Here is an 18,113-nt window from a genome sequence, read left to right on the forward strand (position 1 = left end):
AACTGTACCTTAACAACTGGTGAGCTCTGTGAAGTACTGTGTTAGACAAAAGAGAATTTAGAGAAAACGGTTAAAGCTTAGGAACCATGAATTCATGGTGCTCATACTTTCAAAGGCATCAAGTCAGAGCAATGCAATCATTGTGAACAACGTGCCATCTCATGGGAGATGTGTTCCTGGCTCATGGTTGAGTGGTCAGCTAGGGAAAGATGAAGAAGCATGTTTTGACTAAACATGGTTCATGTTTGGTTCATACAGGTGGTTTACTAAAGCCAAACCACTTTTTCTTCATCTGTTGATACCAGACTTTGTCGTCTTCTTGCACTGAGAGAGGGCTTAGGCACTGGCCTTAAAAATGCTTTAAAATCAGTTAATTTCTAAATTATGCCATTAAATAGGGCTTAAATAAAAGTCCTTCTCTATACTTAGCTAAATTTTATGAAGAGAGAATTAGGTGCTCCCTGCAGAGATATATCTGCCTGGAAGGTTTAGGTTAGGTTACACAGCTGTGTGTATGTTCTCATACTAGGAATAGAAATCACATTGTATTTTTATACAGATCATATTTGCAATTATACAATTGTAAAATTACATATTCCAAATGAAATAGATACTCTAAACTTAGAGCATGGTTTCAACAAAATCCAAAATACCAGATTATTGAAGAAATGGCTTAAAGCCTCTTAGCTGTAATTTGAGCCTTCCCTAGCATATCTGAATTCCACTCACTGTCCTGGTTTTGGCTGGGATAGAGTTAATTTCCTTCCTAGTAGCTGGTACAGTGCTGTGTTTTGGATTTAGGATGAGAACAATGTTGATAACACACCGATGTTTTAGTTGTTGCTAAGTAGTGCTTACACTAAGCAAGGACTTTTCAGCTTCCCATGCTCTACCGACTGAGAAGGCTGGAGGTGCACAAGGAGCTGGGAGGGGGCACAGCCAGGACAGCTGACCCCAACTGGCCAAAGGGACATTCCATACCATGGGACGTCATGCTCAGTACATAAACTGGGGGAAAGCTGGCCGGGGGGGCCGCTGCTCGGGGACTGGCTGGGCATCGATCAGCAGGTGGTGAGCAATTGCATCATGCATCACTTGCTTTGTATTTTCTTTTATTATTATGATGATTATTATTACTATTTTACTTTATTTCAATTATTAAACTGTCTTTATCTCAACCCATGAGTTTTCTCACTTTTACTCTTCCGATTCTCTCCCTCACCTCACCGGGGTGGGGGGGGAGTGAGCAAGTGGCTCTGTGGTGCTCAGTTGCCGGCTGGGTTTAAACCGCAACAATCACATATTTGAAAGTAGGTGAAACAAAGAAAATAAAAATCAATGTAGGCTGAATGTTTGTAGAATTAAGTGTTTAGAAAGCAACTGTATCTCTAAGGTGTTTTTTCATCCAAATTTGCCTACATTTTGATATTTAAACTGAAAGGAGTTATGTAACTAGATAAGTCTAGTGGGAGGATCTCAAGTTGCACTTCTACACGGAGAGATAGGGGCTAAAATTACTGTAATTCACATTTAAATATTCCCAATTCTGAACTTCTTTGGATTCACTAGAATAATCTCCACAACCCTGGATACATTAAAAAAGAAATTATCACAGCCTCCTTGGCCTTCCTTGTAGGTACAATGCTGCCCAAAGTCTTCCTGGAACAGCCCCGATGGACAGACTCCTCCTTATCTTTGTGTGACCTGTCCCTGCATCAGATCTTGCTACTGGCTTCTCAGTTGGGAGAGATGTATTTTCATTAAGAGGCTATTTCATTGCTCTTTAGCTTCTTAAAGTAGCTGCAAGGAAGGTGAGATCTATAGACCACTAAAAAATCACATATTTGATTAAAACACACGTTTTCATTAGTTCTGAGGATGAGAATATGTGATGGTTACGGCAGCTTTGTTCCACTTTCTTAGTTAAGAGGAATATTCCTCCTTTCTGTGTTGCTTACATTTGCACAAATTCCTATGTTGTTTCAGAAAAAGGGATAAATTAAAGTTGTCACACTAAATTTTTCCTGTATAACCTAATAGAAAATTTCCCTGGAAAATCTATTGAACTTTTCTTAGCTCCTACTAAGAAAAAATATAATCACTGCACACATAAATCCTGGATACTTCATATTTTTGCATGTGGGAAACATTATTACAGTTTTACAGCTGATCATACTGAGATTTTCAGAGAATAGTGAGATTTATTCATCATTTTGTTGCCAAAAAAGAGCTTACCATTCTGCAAAGCCTGAACTGGGAATGAGACAATTATGCTGCCCATTTCTCCACTCTCGATGTGGCCAGCTTGTCGTCGTATCTACAAGACAGTACGTGCTGGATACCGTTTTGGTACAAGTTACCATTATCCTAAGGATAATCTCTGCAAATGTGGCATTTTGATAATTATAGTTTTGGAATAAGCATAGTAAAGTGGAGGATGGGGAGCGGCACAACCCTTTCCCTCTGTTGGCTGTGTGAGTCTCATGAAAGGATTTGAACTTTACTTAAGTGGCATCTGTGATCTTCCAACTAATCCACCATGGTGCAAATCCATCATCTGCTGGTTTGTGACCTATAATTAAGGGCTACTTAGACATAGTCAGGAAAGGAGGTGAAGCTGTGGGACACAGCTGAATGGAAAAAATTAAAGACCCGACTGATGTTTTTCAGCATCTGGAGAGTGTATGTTGGAAATGTGTATTTGATTAGTCACTACAGCTTATGGTAGGGGAACCCTGCACACCGAAACCACTTTAAAATGAAGGGCATTTTGACTGAAAAAGACTACAACATCTATCCCGCATGTCTCTGTGAGCTATCAGTAAGCAGCATGTAACCAAGGGAACTGGAATGATGCCATGCTACTCCTATTAGCCAAATGTGAGTGACAAAGAAAAGTAGAAAGCACCAGTATGTAAAAAGAAAACAGCAGTAATATTTAGCATTGTGTAGTAAATATGAGAGATTTAAATATGCACAAACAGAAAAAGTGGTTTATTACTGTGATGATGACTTTTCTACCTACATGAATCTGTCTTTTTCTGATTGCGTCCTGATCATATTCTTTCTTATTCTCATTGCTTTCTTTCCTCCTTTTCTTAGGCAAAGCTTGGAGATGAAATTCTTGACTACAGGGATTTGGCTGCTCTTCCTAAAAATAAAGCCATCTATAATATTGACCGCCCAGATATGATCTCCTATTCTCCATATATCAGTTACTCTTCAGATGACAGGCATAGTTACGGGGAGGTACTGAAACATGGGTATTTTTTTTTACTATGAAATTGAGATTTTATGTGCATCATTAAGCATGCTGCTGAACACACTAAAACGTGCATAATATTTAAAAAAATTTTTATAACTTCAGTTAATTGAGTCATGTCATCCATTCATTCACAAGGCATTTTAGCCTTCCAAAAGCGAGATGTTCATTTCACTTTTTAGTTTGTGGAAATTAAAGAATTGCTTTCTGTGATTGTTTTTTAAACAGATGACATAATTAAAATATGTTTTTCTATGAGAGGAGTTCTACATGCATGTGGTAGGAAACAGGAGCCATTGCTAATTATAATGCAAAAATCAGAAGCAAAGCCAAATGTCTTTCATGATTTTTTTTTTTTTAGTGTTCCATGTTATTTTGGTAACACAACAATGGTATCACTTTCCTATGCACATATTTCTTTCAACTGTCCCTTACTAAAGTTCATCCTCATGTCACGCATGCATTTCAACCTATTCATATGCAGAGCTAATATTATGCAGCTTGTGTTAATGAAATCTAATTTAACATAATCTTACTAATACTAATTCTGTTTTTTGTGAACCATATTTGTATATAACTCCTGTCATGCAAGTTAGCTTTTCTTCCCTAACCATATCTACCTTTTGTTTGAATTTCTGATTTCTTTTATAATTTTAGATACTTTTTTACAAATCAAACCTCTTATATATACACTAGGTATATTATCAAGATATATATGGTCTAGAATGGAAGTCTGCATTGTTTTCTATAGGTGTAAGTGAATGGGTAGAAATAAATACTATAAATAATACCCAAACTGTTTATAATAGCCCCAGTCCTGCTATCGCTTACACTTATCTACTACTAAAGTCTCAGTACTACTCTCAGGTAAAGTGCAGCATACACGTTAGATCTTGCAGACTCTCTTCCAAACCCTCTCTGTTCAATGCTGAACCACAGTAGCTCTATTCTAATGCATGCTAAAAGAATTAAGATTGTTATCTGGTAAAGGGTTTAAATGGTATTTAGGTTCCTGAATTCACAAAACTGAAAGCTGCTTGCTAGCCCTGACCTTATGGAGTATAAACATTTCCTTTCTATGTCAAAATTTGTGGGTGCTGATAATGTTTGTGGCCCTCCTCAACTGCCCGTTTACATCTAGACTTGGCAGAGGTGACATCTAGGCTTGGCAGAGGTGCATAGACTGAACAACCTTCCGTCCAGCTCCTGGGAAGACTCACTCATTGCACCCGCTCCAAGGTGATGGTTATAAAACCATTGCACCCAGCATAAGTCTGTGCTGCTGCTGGAAGGAGTTTTCCCCTGCCTGCCCTCAGCATCTCCTTGGCCACTTGCTTCTGCTCCTCTCATTTACCAGAGCAAGCATCTGTGTGGCTGTGGTAGGGCTTAGGCTGTTTCTGAACCCCTGGCGTGAGCTGACTCCATGCCATCACTCAAAGACTGGAGAACCCGCGGGCAGGACAACTGCCTGGTGGTGCAGTGAAACTGCCCATCTTGGTGGCAGCCCGGCCTTTGCTGGGACCCAGTAGCTATGAACTGCAGGTACCTCAGCATCGCACTTTCAGGAGTGGGATAGAAGGTAGTTGCAGTTGAGCTCTAAAAAAAACAACCAAAGAAATAAAATCATAGCAAAGAGGGTATTGCTGCTGTCACCTGCTTTTAGTGGGTAGCTCAGTGATGAGACCACAACAGGAGGGATTTATAGGGACAACTGGAGTCATTGCCCTTTTCAGTAAACATATAACAGAAGATAAAAGGGACCACATCATGAATGAGGGTCTTTTCCCTTGGGGCTGTAGGAGACACCTACAGTGTTTGCACCACCAGCTTAACGCTGTCTCAGGTAGGTCTGTGCTGATGTAGGCATTTGTGTCAGCAAGACCTCAGTAATATCTTAAAAAATAAAAAAGTGGGGTCCAGTCATCTGTTTCTAGGTGCCTAGACCAGGAGGGGGTTTTGGGCTGTGCTCACAATCCAACATGCACATTTTCGTGATGCTCCAGATATTTACATCCTTGATATTGCCAAGGGAAAAAAATATTGTGGAATCATAGAATATCTCAAGTTGGAAGGGATCCATAAGGATCATCAAGTCCAACTCCCTGCTCCTCACAGAACTACCTAAAACTAGACCATATGACTAAGAGTGTCGTCCAGACACTTGAACGCTGACAGGCTTGGTGCTGTGACCACTTCCCTGGGGAGCCTGTTCCAGTGACCGACCACCCTCTCAGTGAAGAACCTTTTCCTAATGTCCAATCTGAACTTCCCCTGATGCAGCTCCGTTCCATTTCCTCGTGTCCTATCGCTGGTCACCAGAGAGAGGAGATCAGCACCCAGCCTCCGCTGCCCCCCTTGAGGAAGTTGTAGACTGTGATGAGGTCACCCCTCAGACTTCTCTTCTCCAAGCTGAACAAACTAAGTGACCTCAGCCGCTCCTCGAAAGTCTTGCCCTCAAGACCTTTCACCATCTTGGTCACCATTCTCTGGACACACTCTACTAGTTTGATGTCCTTCTTATACTGAGGTGCCCAAAACTGCACCAGTACTCGAGATGGGGCTGCACCAGTGCAGTGTTGAGTGGGACAGTCACCTCCCTTGGCCAGCTAGCTACGCTGTGCTTGATGCACTCCAGGACATGGTTGGCCCTTTTCGCTGCCAGGCAGACTGTTGACTCATATTCAACTTGCCATCAACCCAAACCCCCAGATCTCTTTCTGTGGAGCTGCTCTCCAGCCTCTTGTCCCCCAATTTGTACGTATGTATATCCTGTCTTCCAAATTTCAGCATCCTGGCTACACCTGCAGCTGCAATAGTTTCAGTAGATTTCTGCTCAACTAACCGAGTCTAGCCTTTAATTTTGAAAGGAAAATGAACAAACAGCAAATTTTCAAATTACATTATGTTTATTTAAAAATTAAATAGCACAGATATTTTTCTTTCCCTTAGAACAGCCAGATCTGAGCAACAAAGTTCTAGTCCAGATTTTGGAGCTGCTTCAATGTAGATTTAACTAGGGCTTGTGTCTAGTTTCAGGCAGGTGCTTTAAATGTGAGTTTCCCTACTAGCAGCACTCTCTCTGGTACAGTACTGGCCTCACCAGACTCCAGGATTTTGTAGTAAAGAAATCAACAGAAGCTTTATATGAAATTATTTAGATCTTATTCCTTATTTACTTCTTTAAAAAAAAAAAAAAGAAAAATTGCCCTAACTTAATTGACAGGTGTTTTTTGTAACTCTATCGTGTTATACATGGATAGTGATATTTTAAGAGTAGTTCTTCTCACAAGTGACATCATGCATGAATTTGTATCACTAATTTGTTGTGTGTTGCTGTTTGCAGTCACCTCAGTTGCTCTCTCCAACACCTACTGAGGTAATCCCCAATGCCTTTGTTCTGTTCTGACCCATTTTGTGATGAATAACCTGGTCATATTGATAACCAGCAGTGTCTGAAATGTGGGGTTTGCCTCCTGCTTCTACAGTGCATGGGGTTTTATAATTCATGTTTTTCACAGTGTTACTTGTGTTGAATACGTGCTCTGCTTCTGGATTGTCATCTGTATGCATCTATCTCCAGTCATCCATGTTTCTGCTTTACAAAATAAAGGTTGTATTGTGGTCACTTCTTCAAGCTCTACTAAATAAATTACATTTGGAAATATAATTTATGTTTACATTTAAAGCTTCCAGTGTGAGTGGACTTGAATTAATGCTTGGCATAGCTTTCTCTTCTTTTTTTCTTTTTATTTTTTTATTCCACAAATAGTTAAACTATTTATACTATTTGTGCACACATACTGTTAATTCATTCGCACATACCTGAACTTCTAGGTCTGTGTTTTTTGATGTGCATTAATGATCAAAGCCAGTCACTGTTTCAAGAAACATCACCTTGGAAGCTGCAAAAGCATTTCACATAGCTTCCCAGATAGTAACTCAGTTACACATCACAGGTCTGGCTAATTTCTCCATTATCCTGATTTTACATTAAGAGAACTGTATTGCAAAATTTTGGTAACAGTGGAGAATTGCAAATTTTCATTAAGGATTGTAAATGACCAACTCACTATAAGCGTTGGTTAAACAGAAAAGTTAACCAGTAGAAATGTAATTTAATTGATAGTTTAAAAATAAAAACATGCCTTATTTAATATTGGATTTCATGAACTTGATTGACTGTTCCTTACAGAGACACAAAGTACGCAAAAGATAAGGTCTGAAATAATCAATATGAAATCTTGGTGTTTTGGAAGATTATAATAATTTCCTTTAAATTAGCTATCAGTTAGCAAACAGTTATACTATTAAATTCCAGAAGTCACACTGGTATGGAGGTTGGTGCTGCCGTGATTCATGTTATACGAATTCTCCAGGTTATCCAGCTTTGCCATGCTGTCTTTCTCTAAAGAGTCCATGATCAAGGACATGCTTGGGCACATGGTTTAGTGGGCATGGTGGTGTTGGGTTGACGGTTGGATTCGATGATCTTAGAGGTCTTTTCCAACCTTAATGATTCTATAATCAGGTGCTCAGGCATCGTCATCTGCAAACTTGTCACAAGTTTTGTTGCTGGGATTTTTATTAGAGGAAAATTCCACTTTCATCCAATTGGACACATCATAGACCATTAGCTAACACTCATATGATATTTAAATATCATCACAAGACTTTCCACAGACATTGCTATACTGCTTGTAAATCTCTTCGCAAGGGTTAGAGTGACTATTAAATAATATAGCTACTTTGGGAGGGAAACATCTCAAACTGGGCGTAGAGGAGTTGGTGGCAGAATGCCTACAGAACGCTGCATGCTTGGGAAGGCATCAGTTCTCACTTTTTTGTGTAATTTCTTCTGAAATGGGTATTAAAGCAATAATGGTACTTACCACTATACAAAACTGATTTTCCATTTTTGAAAATGCAGTCAGTGAGTCTGGGGTGAGGTGGAAGGGATGGAGCACACCTGAACCAGAGGAGAAAAACTGATGATGGGAGAAGATTGTACATCTCTGTGGAGTCAAGGATAATCCCAGAGAAGCCAAATAGGAAACTGCATTCACCTAAAGATGAATGGATGGACATAATTAAGTTGTCCTGATAGGAATCTGGGAGATGATGATGGGGCTATGTAGGATCTCCTGTGTGTTTAAATGATGAATGATTCAGTAGGATCACACAGATGCCTAAAGATGTCCCAGTATTCATGACAAGTGACTAACACCTGCTGCGGTATAGCCTATCTTCACTCACTCCTACTGGAGCAGGAGAGGGGAAGCATTTTTTGGAGTATGACTTTCCGTAAGGGAACATCTGCATGTTACATTGATTTGTTCTAATTTGAAGTTAACTCAAGCCAATTCTCACTGGTCCTAAAAGAAACAAGAAATTTGAATTTGCTTTTATAGCTAGTTTACAAAAAGTAATTTCCACATCTAATTCACTTAGTAATGCTTTTACTGTCAGGAAGACACTACATGCAAATCGCAATTGTAATTTAGCCAGATATTTGGAATGGGTGTACATGGTTTTAAGTGGTTGAAGCCAAGGGTTTAGTGGGAAATGGGTTGTATGACTTGCTTTGCACAATGCTGCAGTATTAATGCTAATGCTATATATGAGTGTTTATATCAATTACCTAGCTAGTAATGACCATGTTGTAATATGGTACGCTGGGCAATTTATACAGCAGACACAGTCATTTCTGTGAAGCCAACAAATGCTGACTTTTGTGTTGCCTGTAACCATTATGCATCCGTTCATATGGGTGCAAAGTGACCATAGTACTATCAAGCTAACCTGATCTCATCTTCCGCCCACCCGTGTATGTTCAGGGAATTATACTGTCCTGAAACAACACTTCTACAGTGTTATGTTCTTTTCAAATTATATTGTCATTTTACATTCATGTATGTGCTGTCTTTCCTGGGAACATGACCGTTCTCTGATATGTGGCAGAGCTCCTTCGGTTACACTGCGCTGGAGGTGCTTACGGCTGAAAGCCGCCTCATTTCATTGGGATTGCAAGGAGTGTTACGACAGCATCAACTTCCATCTACACGGCACAGAAACATGTAAAATGGCATATTCTGCCTGTTTTGGAAGTTATTTCTCTTCCCTAATGACATATATTTCCTCTCTTCCTCTCAGGGTGACCAAGACGACAGATCTTTCAAGCAGTACAGGACGTCAAGTCCTAGCTCTGCTGGCTCACTGGGCTATGGTCGCTACACTCCAACCTCCCACTCTCCTCAGCATTACAGCAGACCAGGTAACTGAAAAGCAGCCTTATTTATTCTCTAGATTTTTCCGCTACTTCGTCTTATGTTGTAAGTAGGGTAGACTCTGGTAGACAGGGGTTTAAGGTGGAGTAGCAGTTCATTGCAGTGATTTATTTACTGTGAACAGAGAGTCCCATGGGGAGAAAGGAAACAAGTGCTTCGGGAATGAGCATCTACGAAAACAAAAACAGGCATCTAGAAAGATTGATTTTATGTATCTGTACACAGAAGATAGAACAGTTTAAAGGACTTTAATCCTGGTCCCATCCTGCCTGAAGCTACACATTCAATCCACAGCTCTTTCATGGTGCAGCATGGTAGCAGTGAATGCACACTAAGCCAAGAGGGTGATTGAGTGACTTCGTATCCCCTTTCTGTACAGCAGGGTTATGGTCTGTGTCTCCTCTCCACAGTGCAAGAGCTGGAGGGGTGACTAGTGGCTCTAACGGCTGGATTTTGAAGGCCAAGTTGCTTTAGTTGAGAAGCTTACAGCAATGTTCATTGCAGCTTTGGGCTGTAGTGACAGCTGTGTTGGTGTTCTTGCTGCACAGAAAGGAGGGATCACCCCCTTTTGCTCTTTGCATGGGGACATCATGCAAAGGCCCATTTGTATTTGGGCACTGTACAGAGTTTTATCCTTAGAAATAGTCAACTAAATTGTTCAAAATTCATTCTAATTTATCTCCATCATTTGTGTGGAAAACACAGAGCATTTGTATTACTTTCTTGGTGTCTTTTAATTTCATTGGGGATACATTATAATTATAAACTAGTTTGGCAAATTGGGAGTTCTTAATCTTTCCAGTGGAAATTAAAATTTTATGGGTAACAAACAATTTTTACAGGAATTGAATATTTGTACTAGATAAAGTCTTTGACAAAGTGGAAATGAGATCAAGTATCAAAGATCTATTAAAGAGAGGAAAGATTAGTCTCTGCTGAAGGTCTGGCAGCTGTGTCATGCTTAAGCTTAGCTGCACACTGTTAAAGCAAGGAGGAAAGACGAAAGACATTCCAAATTAATTCTAATGTTTTACAGCTTCATTGAAAATTTAGAAGATAGTCATCATAATTGCCACTTTTAATAGTTGCCATTAGTCCTCCAAAATATGTTATCAGGACATTGTTACAACAAAGCAAACAAAGATGACTTCTGAGAACGTTTTTCAAAGTACTTAATCACATGTCTAACTTTCAGAGCTCAAATAACTTCAGGATGTTTCTTCAAATGCTTAAATTAGCCATGCACTTGAGTGCCCTGGTGCATTGTGAACTAAATCCTACCAGTGTGCACCGACGGCAGTGAGAACTGGACCCACTCATAGCACAGTTCTCAGCAGAGACAAGGCTCTCCCCATTTCATTTCATTAGATCCATTATGAGCATATATCATTCCCTCTTGCAGCTTTTGAATATGCAGATTTTCCCCTGAGTGCAGCTATGCTTTTTGTGGTGCCTTTTCTGGAATATTTTCTGATGCATTACATTCTCAGCATTTTATACGATGCTCTTTCTGTCTGCAGAAAGCCTGTGTCCCTTGGCCAATCGCATAGTATGGCCACTGTGATGTTTTTAGCAATAATCAGAGAAAGATGAAGTCTTAAATATAAACTATATGTTTTCTAAGCATCAGGAGGAAAATGTTCCTGAAAAAAAGGATGGCATTGTAATTTGTGGCTTTCAGTAAGTGAACTAAATAGTTTATTTTCACTTACTCTCTGTTGCCCCCAGCTGGTACTCAGAGTCTTGGTACCAGTAGCTGCATCTCCCTGCCCCAACACCCAAGCCCTACATCTACATTCAGACATCATTACATCCCTTTCTTCAAAGGTAAGGTCCAGGAATGCAAAACCGTGCTGTGATACTGTAGACTTATTCAGATGTGTTTCACTTTTATGTCTGTGCAAGCATGGCTTCCACTTGGATAAAATTTGTCTTAATTTTGTGCAAGTGCTTTCTTGATGTACTGTGTAAGTTTTAAGAACTGAGTGGGTATGGGTTGTTTTATTTTTGCTTTTTTTAGTGAGTGTTAAGTGTTTTTCAAAGGGGTGGAGGGAAGGAATTAGATTTTCTAATGAAAATGAGGGAGGGAAATAATTTAAAAGTCTATTTGTTCTAAAATACAGTTTACCCTATTTTGGTGATGCTAAATAAATATTATAACAAGCTTATACGTTGGATCCAACATTGGATGATCAGTTATCTAACCTTGTAACCTACATTTAGGGATTCTTCATATTATTTGTAGCATTACCAAAAATTATGCCAGATAAGCTGGTTAAATCAATATACCTGCACTGATTAGCAAATAATGTTATAAAACAGAGTAACTGAGTCTAGTCTCCTTGCCATTAATTTTTTTTTTGCAGTGGATATTAACTTTTAATGACCTTCATGTTGCGAATGTGAGACAGTAATGAGAAATGCGAAGAACTTTTGAGGCAAGGGCTATTTTTTTTAGCTAGTTAGTTAAATGTCAGAAAGAGAAGACATTCAGCTACCACATGTGTTTTCCCCTGTCTGTCCTCCCTAGTAACAATACGAGTGGGGAGGAGACATGAATGATGAATGCCAAACATTGACTCTCATGTACTGTTTGATTTAATAAAGCAAAACTGTTGTTCTTGCTGTCATAACCATTGCAGAAAAGGATGTGACCCTCTGCAAGAACCAGACTTACGAACAGGTCTGATATGCAAACTCGAATAGCAGGCGCTCATTGCCTTTGGAAAAATAACTAATGCATCTTCATTGGGCCCTAATGCATCCAGAAACAGTTCTGCCCAAAGTCAGCTGAATTTCACTGGTATAAACAGGAACAGAATCAGACTCGAGTCTTCCAAATGTGATCCCCGAGAGAAAATTTTGGAGGAAAAAGCTGATGAGATTAAACTGATCGTTGCCATTGTAAAGAATACCTGCAAAGCTCCTTCCCACACCCACAAGCACTCACCCCCCCAGACATTTCTTGGAAGGCTGGCACACACCCTGGTATTCCCTAAGGCGCTGCTTGAACAGTTTTTTGATCTGTCCTCTAAATTTGGATGATATTATCTAACCTGATGTACTGAGTAAGAAAAACCTCTTTAGTGTGCTGCAGTGCACAATTTCACTGCATGGAAAGCTCTTACTCGAAAGCCCGCCTGCAGTTGCTTAGCAGCACTCCTGTTAAAATGAGTTTCTGTTCGGTGCTACCTGCTGTTACTCAGAGCAGCAGCAATTACTTTGTGCTGCTGTTTGGAGGATGAAAACCTCAAGTGGCAGCTCCTTGTGCCCAAACAATTATTAGTAGTGCGATCAAAATTATAATATTTTGCAATTCTGCAGCACTTTGTATCAAGGAGCTCAAATATTTTGCAAGCAGTAGCTTACAGTGCCTCACAGCGCTTCTGTGAGGCAGGCGAGCCTGTTTATAATTTTCCTATATAAGTAATCCTGACCCCTGCAGAGGTTATATAGATTATCCACTGTTTTACACTGAGTTAATGTCTCAGTCCAAAAGGAGTCAGAAGATTTGCCCCCATCCTCTTCAAGTTCTCTGAATTCTTTTCCCTGAGTTGCAGACTGTATTTTTTCCTTATCTTGAGAAGCCTTTTGAGGGCGTCGATGTGCTATTTTTTTCTCTTCGAAGTGGTTAGTGTGGGAAGAGTGGGATTGTACGAATAGTTGCTTTGTATCCAGACCAAGGTTAATGTTGCCACTTCAGTTTTGAAAAAGTGAAATCACGCTCATTTAAAAAAATTTTATTAAATCCAAAAATAATACACTGCTTAATAATACTAGAAGTAATCTTTGTAAAACCAGCACTCCACAATCGTCATAAAAAATATTTCTTTAAGCTTCCGGGAGACAGAAATGTTACTACCCTAGGGAAATTAAAACAGGCAGAATCTTCCTTTTGACTTCATTGAGTTTGCATCATATTCTTTCTGAGAATTACATGGTTCATCATTTTTCCAGCAAAAAATATGATTACTGAGTTCCTGTTCTTCCTTCAGTGTACTGTAGTCTAGCTCCCATGAAGTGTAATAGGATGAGCTATTCTTTATCATGCAGACCAGTGATTTGGTTGTGCTCTTTTAAGGATTTTTGTCTTCAAAATATCTTCAAAATAAATCCTGTGACAGCCTCGCTTCAAGAAAGCTTCACAGTTCATGCCCTTGCGAATCGTAGGGTGCGATATTCCATGTACCTACGCTTGGTGTAACTCTTCCTCTTGAGGTGATGGAGTCAGTGAGCATAAAGTGCTGAGCCCTACTGAAAAAATGCTTACTTAAAACGTGGTGGAAAGTATCTTGCCTTTCTAGTGCAGGAGCACAGCTTCCAAAGCCCATTTATTTGGCTTTGAAAGCCTGAAAAGAATTAGTCATCAAAATTCAGAAAACTTTGTCTAGCTTAATGCACCATGTGCAGAGATATTAAAGGATCCAGTTTCAGGAGTAGGCTCTGACATCTCCCTCAATAGACCAGGGGTATCTGTTTGTTGTTCAATCCCAAACTTGGACAGCTCTTACTGTAACTTGTTATCAAATTTCTCATCCTCCCAGATAAGATAAAAGCTGACTAGGAAGGAGGTATAAACAACGTGATACTTTTCCTGACAATCCCTTGAAAAGGGAGCATGGTCTGAGCTCTGGTCAGCTGGCTTCACACACACAAGGTTAAAAGAGCAGCCTACCCTGTCAGCAGCCAAAAGACACAAGGAAGTTTTTGTGGTTGACACTCAAGTTCAAAGTAAACCTTTCCAGATTCTTTCCAAGTTAAACAAAATCCAGGGAAGAGTTCATGATTCTGTTTTTTTGCTCTGCACTGACCAGTAGAGCAGATCACAGCCTGCAGCTGCTTGTGGCAGAAGACAAAACCAAAAGTTTGAAAAACATCTCTCTCTGGTAGTTTTGTTTTCTCTGAGACCTTATTTTAAGTTCTTCTTCAGTGTATACCAGGCAAACCTTGAAAGAGACAAATTCTTGGCGAAGTCTCATTTTAGAGATTTTTATTATAGGCTGGAGTATATGACTGTCTGGAGTTCCTACACATGAACGTTCTACATGGGTCTTCAGTTTGCATTATTATTAAATACTTACTTTTGTATGCAAAATGTGAAATACAACTGCTCTTTTGTGTTTGTCCAAATTAGTGACAGAGTTATAAATATAATTTAAATGTGCATCAGCTTGTACAAGTGGGCTGCAAGAAGAACCTTTTCCCTCATTTCATCCTTAATTCTTCCCTTTCGAGCAAGTTAGAGGTGTTGGCTTTCCAAACTGCTCCGCCCAGGTGATCCTTGCATCGAGCAGTTTGCAGATTTGCTGTCCCCTGGTACTTGTGCTTGCATCCTGTTTTCTTAGAAGTTTATTCCTCTTAATGCTTCCTCCCGATTCCCCGCTGACACACTACCCTATCCCTGAAGAATGACTCTCTACGTGCGTATGATGCCAGCACCTTGGGGTCACGGCTCAATGAAGTAATTATTCATGCAAGTCATATATGAATATGAGTTTTCAATAATATGCTAATTTTAAGTAAATGATGAACTAATACACTGTGAAAATCACTTGAAAACTTTCCTTTTCTTTCTAAATTAAAAAATTCCAGTAGTAACATCCCTTTGGGATCAAGATTTTTAAGGTTGGTTGAGTTGTAAAGGAACTTACTTAAATAAGTTTCTACCACTGCTCTTTGTGTTCAAACTTGGAGTGACACTGAGGCTTATTCCATTTAGTAGGGATGGCCAAGCATCTGGGCAGCAGGCAGCAAAGAAAGAGGGAATTAATAAGTGGGCAGTGAAAACCTGTCACCACTTCTCTCCTTCCAAGAGCAAAGCAGGAATCAAGAAACTGGTTAACCGTCTGGTACCTTGTCTGAGGACAACTTGACGGCAAGCTGGTGGTAACGCACCAGATTTTTAGTAATGCCACAATTCTTCCCTGACTTTTTGGAAGGACCATAAGCTATCATCACATGCAGTTGTGACTTCAATTTCTCAAGTGCTCTGATCACATTTTTTTCAACGCATAATCATTGTTATTGAGTACACAGTGGTAATGGGTGAATAGTTTTTGAGTTTTAATTTTTCACCAACTGTGAAAATAACAGACACAAAATTTAGAACGTATTAGTTAGTGTATTGTCGAGATACACAGCACACTCTTCTGACCTTGTCTGGCCTGCTTCTGCTCCCGTTGAACTCAGTGGCACTACCCAGTTGACTTCAGTGGTGCACGTCAAGGCTGGCTTTGGTGACAGACCGATAACCATGCGTCCACTGCTTGTCAACAGAGGCAAGAGTTCAGCAGAGACCACCTCCATGGGCATGGCCTAGACAGTTATGGTAATCCAGTAGTTTTACGGTTATAAAACTTCCCCTCCCTGAAGGCAGAACTCAGTTACAGATCTAGTGCTCTGAGCTGCTGCACTTTCTTTACCCCCAAAAAACTTGCTATAATTTCATCGTTACTAGCCATTAAATTTGTGCTCCATCCACACTAAAACAATAACAACGAATTAACAACCATTTTATGTTAGAATAAATGTCATGTTTGGCTTCCAGTTGCTTAACAGTGCTGTAAATTAATTGGATTTTACAAGTCCCAAAAAAGTAGAGCTTTACTTTTTTGTTTGCCAAGCAGCACTATAATGCCATAGAGTGTGCTTCGGAGAAATAAGCTAAGAGGAAATGAATGGCACCTGATGAGCATTTGACAAGACAAGTGGAAAAATGAATACGGATCAATCCTATGTATATCTTGAAATTTGGTGAAGTGACTATGGCATTATAGATCCATGACTTGATAATCCAACCTTGTTTGCATAAATATAAAATGCTGTGGCATGTTACCTGTGCGAAAAGTTTGCAATTAAGAACCAAATTTCAACATCTGTTTTTGTCACTGATATATGCAGGAATATTTGTCTTAACCGTAACATCTGGTTTTTGGTCTAGTCCTGCTTTGAGATAATTTAAACACTATTAAATGATTTCATTACTGGTTTCAGGGGCAAGCCATGAGCCATAGCATTAAACTTTTCAAAAACTTCATTGATAGGTTGTTCAGTTAAGGCTATGCAAACACATTACAAGATTGTGGATGTTCTTATCCTTTTATTTTCTTCATTGAAGTGTTGTTAAAAGAGAAGCTTTAGTTTCAAAGTGGGGCAGTTTAATCTGATATTATCTATCAGATATTCATTACTGATGAGATGTTTGGAGACTGAGCCAATACACTGTGCTGAAAAATAATGGGTTTTACACAAACCATATATTTAAAACTGTTGGATTAACAAGTCATTCTAAACAAGCTTTTATGCTTGAAATACTCTACTTTGCTTTCCATTTTTTCTTTTATCTGCTTTCTTTGCTCTTCCCCTTGGAGGCAGTGAAAGTGGTCGGAGCACTCCAAGCTTATCCATGTACTCAGACAGCAAATCTTCACCTTCTGTCTATCAGCAGGCTCCTAGGCATTTCCATATTCCAGGTAGGCATTCACTGCTTAGCTTTTGATCTTCAATTGCTGGCATCTGTTTATTCTCTTCTGAATGTAATTTTTTTTTTCGCATTGATTTGTGAATTTCGAACTGCAAGAGAAGATGTCTGATAAGTGAAAATCTGTTACCTGTTAAACTTCGTCTCAGAAATAAAGGAGTTGGAGAGCTGTGTGCTTATGTACATAAAAAAAATGCGTTAGAGGAGGCACACAGTGACAAATGTTATTAAGCCTACAAAGATGCAATTATTTATAGTGCCATGGCTGCATAGGTCTGTTGAATTTGTGTGCAGAAGGGAAGGCTGAAGCGGTTTTTGGTTTTGTTTTTTACCTTATCCATCTACTCTCTGAATTAAAGAGTCATATTAACATAGACTTTAAAAATAGCTGGAAGACTTTAGAACTCCGGGAAGCTCACTGTGGCTGTGTCTTTGCATATGTACTGTACTGTTTTCAAGTTCACATTCAGTCAACAAGCACATTAAATTTATGTCCACACTGCTTAGCTTTTTGACTGCTAAGCACATCTGCCTGCTCAGTGGAATAGTTTGTTTGTTTATGTTTAGCTTCTGGGGTTAACATTTCTGTAAACACACAATTAGGAATAATATCTGCTCAGGTCTGTAGTACTAAGTAAATCTGATGTCTGTACAGCATGATATGGCAACCCTGGACTGTGGCTCTGGGGGCTTTCAAAAAATTCCTGGAAGGCCAAGTTAGCTATACAACTCAAAATATAGACAAACTATAGGATTTCCTATAAGAATATTGGGCATTTCCAGTAAAAGCATCTATATCTGAGCATGTACACTTTCTTCATAATTAATGGAGAAAGTTGCTTTTCAAATGTGACTATTATAGTAGTCTGTTGTACCTGTATATGAATTTTATTTTAAGTAGTGACAAGTGTAGCCAATTTCTCTTTGTTGTCTATGAAGTATACATTGGTTGTGCAGATATAACCACCTACGTTTCAGCAAATGGATGCCACTTGAGGTGTCTTAAAGCATTTTGAGGGACTTAGGGGGGATGTCGCTGTATAGGTAGGCATAGCCAATGTTTTAAATATATAAAGATGATGGGTAA

At 39.3% G+C, this 18,113-nt stretch overlaps 1 protein-coding gene across 9 annotated transcripts in view; it reads left to right on the forward strand.

Annotated features, from left to right (window-relative positions):
• The window catches only part of ABLIM2 (actin binding LIM protein family member 2), a 154,355-nt gene that overhangs the window by 103,122 nt on the left and 33,120 nt on the right, over window positions 1–18,113 (forward strand). For 4 of the 9 annotated variants that reach the window (XM_076335874.1, XM_076335877.1, XM_076335876.1 and 1 more), the window contains 5 exons: window positions 3,103–3,249; window positions 6,606–6,638; window positions 9,413–9,533; window positions 11,275–11,373; window positions 16,917–17,018. In XM_076335874.1, coding sequence (XP_076191989.1) covers window positions 3,103–3,249; window positions 6,606–6,638; window positions 9,413–9,533; window positions 11,275–11,373; window positions 16,917–17,018 — 502 coding nt within the window. The remainder of the gene's footprint in view (window positions 1–3,102; window positions 3,250–6,605; window positions 6,639–9,412; window positions 9,534–11,274; window positions 11,374–16,916; window positions 17,019–18,113) is intronic. The other 5 variants (XM_076335879.1, XM_076335878.1, XM_076335881.1 and 2 more) reach the window with 5 other exon arrangements.

The sequence above is a fragment of the Aptenodytes patagonicus genome, chromosome 4 (genome assembly GCF_965638725.1).
Source record: "Aptenodytes patagonicus chromosome 4, bAptPat1.pri.cur, whole genome shotgun sequence".
Classification (NCBI taxonomy): Eukaryota; Metazoa; Chordata; class Aves; order Sphenisciformes; family Spheniscidae; genus Aptenodytes; species Aptenodytes patagonicus.